The sequence below is a fragment of the Mytilus californianus genome, unplaced genomic scaffold, assembly GCF_021869535.1.
Source record: "Mytilus californianus isolate M0D057914Y unplaced genomic scaffold, xbMytCali1.0.p SCAF_5, whole genome shotgun sequence".
NCBI lineage: Eukaryota > Metazoa > Mollusca > Bivalvia > Mytilida > Mytilidae > Mytilus > Mytilus californianus.
The window spans coordinates 115,722,921-115,737,385 of NW_026262701.1; the positions used below are offsets into that span (position 1 = coordinate 115,722,921).

At 30.5% G+C, this 14,465-nt stretch overlaps 1 protein-coding gene across 26 annotated transcripts in view; it reads left to right on the top strand.

Annotated features, from left to right (window-relative positions):
* Nucleotides 1-14,465, top strand: part of LOC127700732 (rho guanine nucleotide exchange factor 12-like) — a 137,280-nt gene that overhangs the window by 85,104 nt on the left and 37,711 nt on the right. For 14 of the 26 annotated variants that reach the window (XM_052204374.1, XM_052204372.1, XM_052204375.1 and 11 more), the window contains 9 exons: nucleotides 1,377-1,554; nucleotides 2,217-2,228; nucleotides 4,571-4,676; nucleotides 6,453-6,560; nucleotides 7,110-7,166; nucleotides 8,617-8,661; nucleotides 9,753-9,794; nucleotides 12,098-12,196; nucleotides 12,563-12,686. In XM_052204374.1, coding sequence (XP_052060334.1) covers nucleotides 1,377-1,554; nucleotides 2,217-2,228; nucleotides 4,571-4,676; nucleotides 6,453-6,560; nucleotides 7,110-7,166; nucleotides 8,617-8,661; nucleotides 9,753-9,794; nucleotides 12,098-12,196; nucleotides 12,563-12,686 — 771 coding nt within the window. The remainder of the gene's footprint in view (nucleotides 1-1,376; nucleotides 1,555-2,216; nucleotides 2,229-4,570; nucleotides 4,677-6,452; nucleotides 6,561-7,109; nucleotides 7,167-8,616; nucleotides 8,662-9,752; nucleotides 9,795-12,097; nucleotides 12,197-12,562; nucleotides 12,687-14,465) is intronic. The other 12 variants (XM_052204361.1, XM_052204364.1, XM_052204368.1 and 9 more) reach the window with 9 other exon arrangements.

A 14,465-nucleotide genomic window follows, 5' to 3' on the forward strand; every position in this document is an offset into this window, starting at 1 on the left:
TACAGAACCCACCTATTAAATAATTGTACATTGTTCTTGTCCTGATCAACTCACTTTACAGAACCCACCTATCAAATAATTGTACTTTGTTCTCGTCCTGATCAACTCCCTTTACAGAACCCACCTATTAAATAATTGTACTTTGTTCTCGTCCTGATCAACTCCGCCGTAGCGGAGGGGGCATTATGTTTTACCCTTATCCGTCTGTACGTACGTACTTACGTTCCAAAATTGGTTTCCGTTCTCTAACTTGAGTTTGCCTCAACCAAATGTTATGAAACTTATACACAATGCTATTTACCAGAAAACACAGATCAAATTTGAATTTTGGTGGCGTCACTTTAACCGTTCTAGAGTTATGCCCCTTTATAAATGGAAAAATTGCAAAATTTTCCCTTCTCTAACTTAAGTTTGCCTCAACCAAATGTTATGAAACTTGTACACAATGCTTATTAACACAAAACACAGATCAAATTTGAATTTTGGTGGCGTCACTTTAACCGTTCTAGAGTTATGCCCCTTTATAAATGGAAAAATTGCAAAATTTTTATTTTCTTCTAAATATCAAGTAATTTTTAAAATTGGAGTTATCTTCCTTTGTCCATGATTATAGTTGAATCAACTGCAATCAATGCTTTATACAATGCAATGTTTAATTTTGACTTCCACTGATAAAACACAGATCAAGTTGAATTTGGGTAGTGTCACTTTAACAATTATTGAGTTATGCCCCTTTATAAATCGAAAGATTGCAAAATTTTTAGTTTCCATTCTGTAACTTAAGTTTGACCCAACCAAACATTATGAAACCAATATACAATATTCATTACCACAAAACTAAGATCAAGTACACATTTTTTGTTTCTATTTTCTTACTTTAGTTTGCCTCAACCAAATGTTATGAAACTTATACACAATGCTTATTACTACATAATACAGATTAAGTAGGAAATTTGGTGGCAACACTTTTACCATTCTTGAGTTATGTCCCTTTATAAACATAAAAATTGCTGAATTTTTCGTTTCCGTTCTCTAACTTTAGTTTGTCTCAACCAAATGTTATAAAACTTATACACAATCGTTCTATATTGTGCATGTTTACAAATAGAAAAATTGCTGAATTTTTAGTTTCTGTTCTGTACTTAAGTTAGCCTCAACCAAATATTATGAGACTTACACACAATGCTTATTACCACAAAAGTCAGATCAAGTTCAAATTTGGGTAGCTTCACTTTTACCGTTCTTCAGGTATGTCCCTTTATAACGATATGATATGCAAGCGGGGGCATCATCTATGTCCACATGTGGACACTTTCCACATTTATTTATAGATTCATCGCTTTCTTTTCATTTCAATTTTTGTTACCATTTTACAGCAGAGGCGATGGTGGTGAAGATGCAATAAAATCAGAACGAGAATTAGCAATGGGCTGGGCCCTCAATACATTCCTACGTAATGTTGGTGTAAATAGACACAACTCATCCATGGACAGAGTCCAGAGTTTTATAGCCAAAGATAAACGATTATTAAAGATAGGTCAACAAAAGAAAAAGGTAAACAAATTATGAATAGAAAATAAGTTCTGTATATATATTGTCTTCAATATGGCTGAGTCGAAAAAGTTTGGATAAAGAGTAAAAACTGTCAGAAAAACTCTTTAAATGGGAGATGTTTATAGTATTCTTTTAAACAGAGTTGTATTTAAAAGGAGCTTGTAATTTTACCTGATATAAAAATGTGAAAAAGAGGCTGAACATACCAAAGGGAAAATCAAAACTCACAAGTTGAGAGAATCGACAAAATCATGGTGAAAAACAAGAAAACTCACAAGGCAAAGAGAATAGACAAAATCATGGCAAAAAACAAATAACAGTTTTACAAAATACTACATAAACATTAAAGACTGGTGCTCCAGAAGGGTAAGCAGATTCTGCTCCAGATGTGGCACCCATGTAATATTTGAAATATGAGGAACAAAATTGTCAGTTTGTTAAGACATTGCTAATCTCTTTTTATAAATAATAGCTAAATATAGGATGTTGAACTAATAACATTAGTTGGGTAAAGATTAGACAAATTGGAGACAAATTCCAATAGTTCCTGGCTGGTTAGCTGTATTTCAAACTTATCTCTACTTGTGCATTGTGTAAGTGAGATGAAAATTTAATAGACTCAATAATAATAATAATAATGATAATAAATTCTTTATTTAAAGAAAGTCAACACAGTAAGTAGCAATAAATTATCATCACTGTCGCCCTCTTATACAATAATAGCATAAACAAATCTTCTCACATATATATAGGCCATTATATTCAATACAAACAAGAGCAAATGTTTTCACATAAAGGCAGGCCCTTGAATGTTTTCAAATATATAATTACTGTATACCATGTAAGAGAATGACATTCCATTTCTTCATGATTAAATATGAGAGTCAGCAAAGTAAGGGATTATATACTTAAGCACATATTAGCAACTCCTGATTTACCTTTTTAAACTGTATTCTTTTTCCGTGTACTAAATAACTATGCATGGATGACCACAATCAAAACCCTTGCACTAAATTTTGTAGTAAATGCTTTTCCATTGACAAACATTTACTTTAAATATTGCTCATATGACCTCCTGACTGGGTTTTGTTGAGAAATGATTTCATGGTGAATATACATAATTTATAATGCACTTTTTGATATGGAGGCATTTTTGTTATGGACTAGTCTTACTGGTCTTAAAAATTTTTGTGATTTGGGAAATTAGATGACACAACAATATGACAAACTGGTAGGAATAATATAAGTTTCCCAAGTTTTCGTGTGAATGTTAATGCTGTCCGTGATCATATCAAGCAATGATTGGTAATATATGCTCATATATCTAATACATAAATGTGTATTTATTACCATACTTTTCAAGAACTTTTTTTTATTAAGAATAAGGCGGCAAAACATTGCCCTTCTTTTTATGAACCAAGGGAAATAACTCAATTCACAATATTGCCTAAATATGTTTCTTTGCTTAATACGATGCAAAGTTCACTGGCCAAATTGAATTCAAAACCCACTCAGTGCTCAAAAGAACTTTGATTGAATGAATAGTCACAGATGAAATTCATCCTTTACTGTTATTTAAAGTTTTTGGGCAAAACTTGTAAAATTTATAGAAAACAAAGGGGGGAAAAAAGGGGGAAAAAATGTCTTAAAAGTGCTTTACAAATTTATCTCCCAAATCCTAAGAACAGATCTATTTGTATGCTTTCGCAGAAATGAACTGGCTTGCTATTTGGATTTATGATATAGGTTGTGTGTTTTATATAGGCACATGAACAGAAGGAAATCTAGTGGCAAAAAATTACCTCCCTTGCAAACTCTCAAAATATGATCTCTTTATGGTTTGGCATTTTCTTTGCAAGGACTGTATTGATTATTAATTCACAAGAAAACTTTCTGTTAAATAGTAATAATAAAACTGAATTTAAATAAAAACTAAGTAACCATATGATGCTGTTATTGGCCTCGTAATGTAGCAAAGAACAAAAGTAGGCTGAAGGAGTTGTGTGTAAAATTGGTTAAAAATGTTGCTATGCCAATAATTTCCTTGTGTACCAACCAAAATTTATTTGTCTACTGGCTGTATTACCTCACTGTAAAGCTAGATAAGAGAAGTTCAGGAAAAAAATAACAACAAAATCAATTGAGATTCAGCAAAGATTAACACTTTTTCAATTAAGTTACCTGGAAAATTCAAACGGACCTTAATCTGATGTAAACTTTTAATTTGAATATATCAAGAAGACCACATATACATGTACTAAATTGAGACAACCTTTTATTAAAATGATATAACTTTTAAATCGTTACAATCATATAAAGACAATATTTTATATCGAAACTTGTCGACATCGAGCAGACTGTTCTGCTCGAATACTTAGTTGTGGATAAAAGGAATACTATGGATTCATTTATTTTCGTGTGTACCAATTTTCGTGGAATGAGGAAAACTTACTCTTTCGTGGATTTTTTATTTCATGGTTTTTGCCAAAGTCTGCATACAAGCCAATGGAAAAGTTGCAATTCGTTGAACATTTAAATTCGTGGTTCACTTGCACCCACTAAATCCACGAAAATTGGTATCCAACGAAAAATAATGAATCCACAGTAGTTATAGGAATTTGTATCATGCTAAGAACTATGTGGATTTTTTTTTCGATGTTTTTAATAAATATGCAGCATAGATTAACAATTTTTAAATTTCAATTTAACAAGCTTCTAATGCAATTATCACAATAACTAATGAAAATAAGAAATTATGTATTTGCATGTATAATTCAAATGACATAGTTAAACAGATAATTTTGTTTTCCCACTATGTATACTATAAGGTAACATAGATAACAACTGTTTACAACTTGTGAAGATTTAAAGCTTGACATATGGTAGACACATTTTTATTGTCAAAGAATTTTTTTGTCCTATAGCTTTTTTTTGTTGGTTATTTGTAAGTTTATAATGCTGTTTCATTGATGTATACCTTATATTTTCTTTTAATTCATATTGGTCATTTTTACAGGTGCAGCAACACGAGTTTCAGTTAAAGCATTATTATAAAGTAGAAAAATGTATTCACTGTGATAAAGTTATTTGGGGAGTTGGTTACCAAGCATACTATTGCCAAGGTAGGTCACCTCAGCCCAACTATATATAGTCATATGTTTGATATGTTATCATGCTCATCATTGCCAAAGTAGGTCACCTTAGCCCAACTATATATTGTCATATGTTTGATATGTTATCATGCTCATCATTGCCAAAGTAGGTCACCTTAGCCCAACTATATATTGTCATATGTTTGATATGTTATCATGCTCATCATTGCCAAAGTAGGTCACCTTAGCCCAACTATATATTGTCATATGTTTGATATGTTATCATGCTCATCATTGCCAAAGTAGGTCACCTTAGCCCAACTATATATTGTCATATGTTTGATATGTTATCATGTTCATCATTGCCATAGTAGATCATCTGTTATAGTACTTAATATAGGGATTCTACCACTGATTTTTCTGAGAGACAAAATTACTAAGGCAGCTAAATTTTCAAATTCTAAAACAATAATACGGGTCTGGCTGGTGCCAAATAGTAATCATTCGCATGTCTTTTCGTCAGTCAGCATTTCTATGTCGTTCCATCATTTAAGATTGTCTCAACCAAATTTTTTTTATTTACAGTATTTATACCAATAAAAGGAAAGCCTGTTTCAATGTATATGGAATTTTGACTTGTTTAACATGCAAATTCCAAAATGACACCCAGTGTCAAAAATTGATTGTGATAACTTTTAAAAAAAAAAGTATTGCAGTAAAAACTTACATTATGTTAAAAAAAATCTGAACCTTTGAGGAACATCTTTTTTGGGCAATCATTTGTTCAAATATAAATATATAGGTAAATAATATGCTGATCTGGATTGGTTCCCAATCTAATTAATTATCAAGTGGCAGCCATAAAACTTTTAATAATTCATAGTGCTGGAATTTTGATGAAACTTGATATCTAGGTATAACATATTTTGAATTAATATTTACAAAAATTGATTCCCATGGAAAGGTCTTGCTTTGTTTGCAATGATATTGATTATTCTGGTTATTTATGTCTCTTTCTAGTTGCCAAGATTTAAAAAAAAATGTATCACACAAGATTCAGTGATAGTGTTTTCCTCATGTTTTAAGATAGAAAGAATAAATGCTTGTACATTATTTTCTGATGATCTGCAAGAAGGACTTTTATGTGACATGGTCACCATTTTACTTACTGCCAAAAAAAAAAACCAGATAAAGATCAGGAAATAATGACATTATAACTATATACACCAATGAAAAAATGAGAACAGTGGAATCCCACCATAATTACGAAAAAAGACAATCAAGAGGGAACCAAAAAAAAAAATATCGATGGGGTAAGCATTTTCCTACCATGTCATCGAAAATTTGCTACATTAATCTTAAGGGCGGTTTACACAGTACAATTTTCAATCCAAATTTTTACCTACCAAGTGAATTCAACAAAAATTGCATTGTGTGAACACTAAAATCGGATGTTGTTTGGTTATGGAATGGAAAATTAGATCTTGAATAATACGCTTTACGATTTATCTGGGCCATGGTGTCAAATCAGATTAAAAATCAGATGGAAAATCATACCCTGTAACCGCACCTTTATAGATAATTTATGTCATAACAAACAGATATTTGTTATGTAAAATTACATCCATTGTGGCATGTCAGAATATCATTAGTGAAAGAGTCACAATAACATTTCACAAATGCACACTTTAACAATAAGTATAAAGGTGGAAAAAAAGGTAGTGGAATTCTTTTGAGCATCAAATTGAATTGTAGTTGTATATAAATTCATTGAACATAAAAGTATGTTTGGTTTGAATTTTTCAGGGTGTGAAATGAGTGTACACAAAACTTGCATAGATGACCTTGATGAACCTTGTAAGAGGCAAAGAGGGAAAAGTAAATTTCGTAACTTCCGGCCAACATCTACTGCAGGTAAAACAACCATTGTCAACTTTAAATATGCTTTAACAATGACCTTTGCCCTTGTATACTCTTTTCCATAGAAGATATGTTGTATACAAAGGGAAAGGTTATTTCTTTTTGAAAAGTGAAATAAAAACTTATATAAAAATAAGCAGAACTATTGCTTTGCATGGTTAAAGCTGTCCTAATAAGCAAGTCAGTTATTGCACCACCAGTAGTTTTAGTAAGACTTTTAAGATTAGATTTGAAACTATAGGATGATAGTGAGACTTGGAAAGTTAGATAGAAAATATAGAATAACTTGAAATTGCTTTTAGGTTCAATTCTATATATGAAATTTATATCTTTTGGAATCATCAAATCTTTATCCAATCAATCTTCATGCCATTTAGACATTTCTGTCGTTACAACAATTACATTGATTTTACATTTAGAAGACAAAATTGTTATTTATCAAAGGTATTATTTGTATTCTTACATGAAATTTTGACTTCTACATATGCAAAGCTTATTAATTCTGGACAAACCAGGTTTAACCATGTGTTGACATTATTTTAGGTGGAAATGCTTTAGGTGGGGTCGTTAAAATGGTCATACCAGATTTATTGACAACAGGTATTAAAAACGTAGTCACTAAAACTCTAGTCATCTACAGTGTAGTTGTCTTCTGCTACATAAAATCTGTTGCTGGTTTTTGATTGTAGATAAATTCGTTTATTTTATGTGTGAGGGTATCAGGTTCATTCAAAACAAAAAGTTTAAACACTTCTTTTGCTACAGTTTATTCCAAAAACTTCATTTGATTGTATATTCTATACTTTTAAAGGGAGGAAGTCGGTTCCTTACAAAAAAAAGTTTTTCTATTTAAAAGTCTTTGTACAAAATTTTCTGGTCATAATAAAAACAATCATAAAAAAGCTGTTGTCAATTCCTTTAGCATTAAATTCTGAAATCTACTATATAAAAATACATTGGAATAAAGTGTTGCAAAAGAATGTGCTCTCAGTTAAAACACATATTAAATAGAGGGAAGCATGTAGTTAAAAGTTATAGCCAGAGCTTTGTGTGTCTTAGAATATATTTTAACTCCCTAGAAATAGAAAGAAAACTTAAGGTATAATGCTAGAGTTATAGTGATGTGGATATGGTTTTTGCATATACCATTTTAATTAAAACTAACAGTCTTCCCAATTTTATAGCATTGACATGTATCTATAAGGGTCACGACACTCAATCGAATTGTAAGTGTCATTAACCAGTTACGACATGATAGTTATAGATTATTGATGGTTTTTCAAACAAGAGGGTGTCTCTCAGCTACAATCTCACCGAAGGTCGACAGCCCTGAGATGAGATGTGGCCGACAAACAATCTTGAGTTTGAAAGATCATTGATAATCTGTTTATCGCTGTTTTGCCTATGACGTTGTTGATGTTTACATCGACAACGTCGCATGTGCGCTTAGTATCTGACAATAATTTTCTATCTCAAGCGAGTAGCATGATATGAAAAATTATCACAAAAAAGATCAAAGAAAAAATATGTAAAATAGCAATAAATTTTGCATATCAGTGAAAAAAAGTGTGACATTAAAAATATCTCCTGTTAGATGAATATTGATATATATATTCCCTCACCCGTTAAGCATTAACAGTATTATATAAGAATGCAGAAGTCCTTTTATATTCCCAAAGCTTTAAAATACTATTACCTATATCTGATGACCTTTTCAGAATCGTAAGGACTATGGGTGATTTCATAATTTTAAACAAAAAGAAAACAATGTTAAGCTTATGGTTGATAAACCATTGTTTATTACATTGGGTGAGACAATTACAATGGTATGAGTACACTTTTTAAAATACCCAAAGTTCTTCAGATTCTGAGTGATGAATTACACAAATATGAATGCAAGTCACTCTCTTATTGCACCACTCAACATTACTTATTTTTTATGAATATATAAAACCATTGTATTTTATAGATTTGGATATAAGCTAACCATAAGCTACACATAGCTTTATAGATTCTGTGTAGACCAATTAATGTATCTTGTTTGTTTCAGAATACTCCCCCTTCTCCTCCAAAAACAGATATCAACACCAGTTCTGTAAGGAAAAAAAATCCAATTAGCTTCACTCAGTATAAGCACTTTATTGATTTGTTCTTATCCCATACAGACACTTTGTAGTAAATCATTAATACTCCATGTATGTACATTCTTTGACATAATCAGTGTATAAAGTAGTTCTTCTAGTCAAAGATGACTCTGTAGCACAACTTTGAATTTTCTATCTGAAACTATTTTTTTTGGAGTATTTTGAAAATGTAGAATTTCCTCAGACTTGTTGAAAGTTTTCACAGGTATACGAGATTGTGTCAGATACCTTTGAATAACCTAAAATTGTGTTATAATCAAGAACCTCTTCAGAACATTAAAATGGGATAATGCTCTGAAGGCTATCCTTTTCCTGTCAGGCAGAAAACAATGTTATTGCCTAGCCACATGGAGTGTGAATGATGCTATGAAATTGTGGTACAAATCTGTATTCAAAACATTTTGGTGAAAGTTTCACTTAAAATTGCTTAGCTTGTTTTTCTTTTTGACAATATATACATTTGATTTTACAAAAAAAAACCAAAACAAACCCAAAACAGGAAGCTAAGAATAGAATTATACTGAAAAATAAGGAGATGTGGTATGTTTGCCAAAGAGACGGCGTTCAACCAGAGACCAAATGATGTAGAAGTTAGCAACAATAGGTTACCATACTGTTTGTTCTTTGCTAATAGATATTTGTAGAATTGTTTATAATGTTGAGTTCAGTATAATCCTGATAAACAAATTTAAAAAATCTAAACTTTCTTTAAGTCTTGTCAAATGTCCATAATATAGGCACTGATTCACAAAGCAATTGTAAGTCTTGTGTGTTACTTTTTCAAACTCATTATGAACAAACAACACCAGGAGATTCAACAGGTTAAGATATCCTTATTGTTTCCTTTGAGGATAATAGTGCATCTGGGAACCAGTAAAACCAGTCTTATGTGTGCCTTGTGAAAATGTGTCCTGGTTTTTAACAGTGATCACCAAATTCTGTTAAAAGTTGTAAGATTTTTAAAGGTTATGTTTATGTTGACCCAACCTTGAACCATGACATATTGAAAACTGTTAATTATTTCTTTCTTATTTATCAACAGCCCTAAAAGGTAAAGAAATGAAGGGGGAGGAGCAATCTGAATGTAATTGCTTTATTCAAAATAATGCTGAAAAAATAATAACTTGCTTCAGATTGCCTTAAACTTTCTTTGTCACTCAGTCACTATTAATATTAATGATATTTATTCTAATAAATCACCAGGGGCATTAAGAATAACACTTGTCTGTACTTATGTATGGTCCTCCATACATTTCTTAGAATTTAACTAAGTTCTTGAGTTCAACCCATTTCTCAAAGACAACTAATAGTATATGAAGGATATCTAATAATTCTGTTATATAATACATCATTTATCAATAACAATACAAGAAAATACTACTGACCATCATTTAATGCTAAAATGATGATTTTGACTGCTGAAGCGTGGATAAATTGACAAAATTGATTCTGTTTGATTGTCATCTCTTACATTGGTCTGAATATTCATCTATCTGTATAATTGACTTTATTTCAATGAAACTGTCGGAGAATATTTAATACTTGATGAAATTTGTTTACTTCCTATTTTATATTTTTAATCTATAGGAATTTTTGGCATTTTTACAGAGCAAAGTATGAACTTTGCCATATCTAAACAAATATGAAGCAGGGTTATGAATTTGTGATCTCTATTGTTTATGTTTATTTGTCAGGACGTTACAGTTCCATAACAATCTAACTTGGTACAACACCATTCAGTTATATTTAGGTCACCATGACCTTTATTTTATCAGTATCGTCAGATCATATGTTTTCGTACGTCAAATGAATTCGTACTATGCATGCTTTTTCAATGGAAATTGTGACGTCACAATGCATTCTAAATAACACGAAAAACCCATAATACGAGGATAAATTCAATTAGATTTGTTTTATATCATTTTATTCTATTAATATTGCGAACCATAAGTCTTGAATATTTTTTTGCATTACAGCATAGGTTTTCATCCCCTGCTTGCCCAACTTCAGGTCTACATTTAGGTCCCAGTGGTAGCCTTTTCTAATATTTCAGGGCATCTGTGTCTAACAGATCTGAATTTATTTATTTATGCTTTATTCACATTTGCTTTTACTAAAACTTGGTTTATGGTCTATGTTGCAATTGTATAAAAAAACAATAATTTGTTACATTTATAAACAAATCATTTATGACCTAATTTTCTTGTGGTGATATAAATCAGAAATATTTATATGCTAATATTTCTTTAATATAATTCTATGGTTAACAAATTATATTTATAGCCAACAGCTGTTTTACTTTTAATGATTTAGAACTTTGCATTCTACCTGTAATAAGTGTGAAATTGTATACCCACAAATCAACTTCCACAAATAAAGGGTATTAAATAGTGAAAAAACAATATTATGGCAAAATTTCTAGTAATTGAATGTTATAAATGTCATTTTTGAGGTTGTCAAAAAGTGAAACCTGATCAGCTTACTTATCTACTTATTTTTATTATATTACTTAAAATATAAAAACTTTGGTAGGAAATAAATGTAAAAAAAGTATCAAGAAATATGTTTATATCCAGTTTGTCTTATGATCTTTAAATGTCTCAAGAGAGAAAAAGCCAATATTTCATAAAAAGTAAAATAAGAGCCTCAATACAAACTGATTAAAAGTTAGATCCTGTGTCCATGCTTTGCATACAAGGATCTGAAAACACTCCAATTTACTTCCTGTTCTGATTATAATTACACCAGCCAATGAAATTTCTGCTTCCAACATTTTGTAGATGTGTATCATAAGGACAAAACCAGAGAATACAGAAAGGTCTTTAAAACAGAAAGTAGAACGGAACATGGACACAAGATCTGTATTTCAATGCGATTGGTCTCAATATTAAGAAATTTGTATATGAAAAAGTCATGATCAAAAAGTTGTTATTTACTTGTGGAGAACAAATGTAATAAATTGTGTGGGTTTTGTAGGAGATGAATTTAGAATCTAAATGAATTGTCATCACATGAATTTTTTTACTGTGGATTCATTGTTATTCGTGGGATACCAATAATTGTGGATTTCATGAGTACAGGTGAACCACGATTTAAATGTTCAACAAAGTACAAATTTTCTATAGGTTTGTATGTAGACTTTTATTAAATCATGAAATCAAATATCTACAAAAATACAATACCGGTATTTCCTTAATCCACTAAAAATTGATTCCCAGGAAAATGAATGAATCCACAGTATTTCTTCCCTCAGAGTGAGGAAGAGGTATTTTGTCAGATTATTAGGTTCATAGTTAAAATCAAAACTAGATGATATTCAAACTTGTATATATAATGCTGCAGTTTAAATGGTGTTTTAATACCTTATATGTCCTTTTTAACTTGCAGCCTATCCACCACCAGCCGATAAAACAGATACATTATCGCCTAGTCCCAACCAGAATACATCGTTTAATATAGAACCACCCAATGATGAGGATAAACCAGGTAAGGACAGTCTTATCACTAGTCCAGTAACATATCTAATATCATGTCTAACAAATTGTATCGAACACTAGTCCAGTAACACATTGAATATCATGTCTTAAACAAAGATGTCCAATAAATTGTATCGAACATGTATCATTTTCGTAAAGAACTACATATAAAATTCTCATTTTAATACAGGGTATACCTGTTGTAAGTTAAAACAAAGAGTGAATTTGAATATACAACAAAAAATAACCACGACTTCATTATGAAATGTAATTACAATTCATCCTAAACATAAACATGATTTTCTGTTTCAGTTTCTGATAATCTTATAATCATGTTTGGTTTCTGATTAGAAATGTTGACCCTTCTATTTTTCAGAACATTCAGTAAATCGATTGGTTCAAAACTTTGAAGATTTACAGGGTGATAAACGACGAAGTCCAGGCCTAGAGCCTACTGAACCACAAAAGTATGTAATAGGAAAGAATCCACCTAAACGAAAGTAGGTAACAGGGTTGCTGTTATGTTTGGTAGATGTGTTTTAATAGTGTTCGATGTTTATCCTTGGTGTCGACATGTCTCTGTTTAATGTCTGGTTTCTCAAAAAAAGCAAAAAAATAAAATATAAAAAGTTTATGGTGTTTATTTGAACCAAGAATGAAAAGTTTATCATAATTTAAGTTTAAGATAGTTCCAGAATATGAAATATAAAATATTCAAAATTTTCACTCTGAAAAATTAATTATTTCCTTTACAAAATTGTTTTATTACAATATTAACATAGATTCTTTGCATTGTTGGTTATTTCTAAATACCAAACTTAAAATATAAAGATTTGAATCAACTATTTAAAATTTTGGAATAGTCCTTCAAATAAGAAAATTATACATGGCAAACCAAGGAATTGTTAATAAACTTACTTTGTTTCAGATGCATTCTCTTTATTTTATCCCACTATTATAGCTTTTGTTATTTTATAGAAATATTATTTATTTTATTTTCATTTTTATAAAGCCGTAGACATATAATAATTCTAAGGAATTTACTTTTTTGTTGACCAACCTCATTATAATATGTGAAGCATGGATAGAGTAGATACTGATTTAAAATGAAAACAAAAAACAAAAAAAAACAGAAATTATCAGTTGGGATATTTTTTTCTTTTAAAAATTAATTTACAAGAATGTATTTTTATAAGCTGAATTAATCTTATATGTTACTTGTGAATGAAATCAGTGCTGCTAGTGCTATCACTCTTTGGTTTAAGAATCATAAGTCAATTATATGAGGAACTATCATCTAATTTGCTGTTGAATTACAAGGTACATTCCTAAGGAAATGTCAGGCAGCTTTAATTACAAGCAATAAATTCTATTTAATTTTGTTGCCAATGTGTTTTATTTTGGTATTAAGGCGAAATGTTCAGATAGAATTTGATTATTAAAAAAAAATTACCGAAGAGACCAGTAAAGATAAAATGAACATAAAAAAAAAGGATATTTTGAAAAATGTACATGAGTTTATATTTGCAAATAAGAATATATAATTAGACATGGTCATTACTGATGAGGAAAAGTTTTACATACAGATAATGAAAAAGGTTACTCATAAACTTTAGGCCATATAAGATACAGACATATTCTGAGAGTAATTACAAAGAGGCACATCATGCATCTAAAACAAATACAACCACTCGATCACTATTAAAAATTAAATGGTAAAACAGAGTTCAAATGTTCTAGAAACATGGTGGAATAAGAAACCTGGGCCTCAACTTTGTATAACTGGCTCAAATGTTCTAGAAACATGGTGAAATAAGAAGCCTGGGCCCCAACTTTGTGTAACTGGTTTCAAATGTTTTAGAAACATAGTGGAATAAGAAACCTGGGCCCACACTTTGTATAACTGGGTTCAAATGTTCCAGAAACTGTGGAATAAGAAAATAGAACCCAAACTTTGTGTATCTGGGTTTAAATGTTTTAGATCTATGGTGGTAAAGAAGCTAGGGCCCAAACTTTGTTTTATTGGGTTCAAACGTACCTGAAACATGGTGGTTTTAGAAACTGTGGCCCAGACTTTGTATAATTGGGTTTAGATATTAAAAAAATATGACATTGCGATATTTCTGTGAATTGGAAGATCTGCAATACTGTACCATATCTATATCTTCTAAATGGGTTTTCCTGGCAAATAAGGTTTATCGGGATGGTTCATTGCATTAAGTCTGGTATTCTTTCTACAACTGTGGCATTACATATTGTTATTTGAACCTATGTAACTT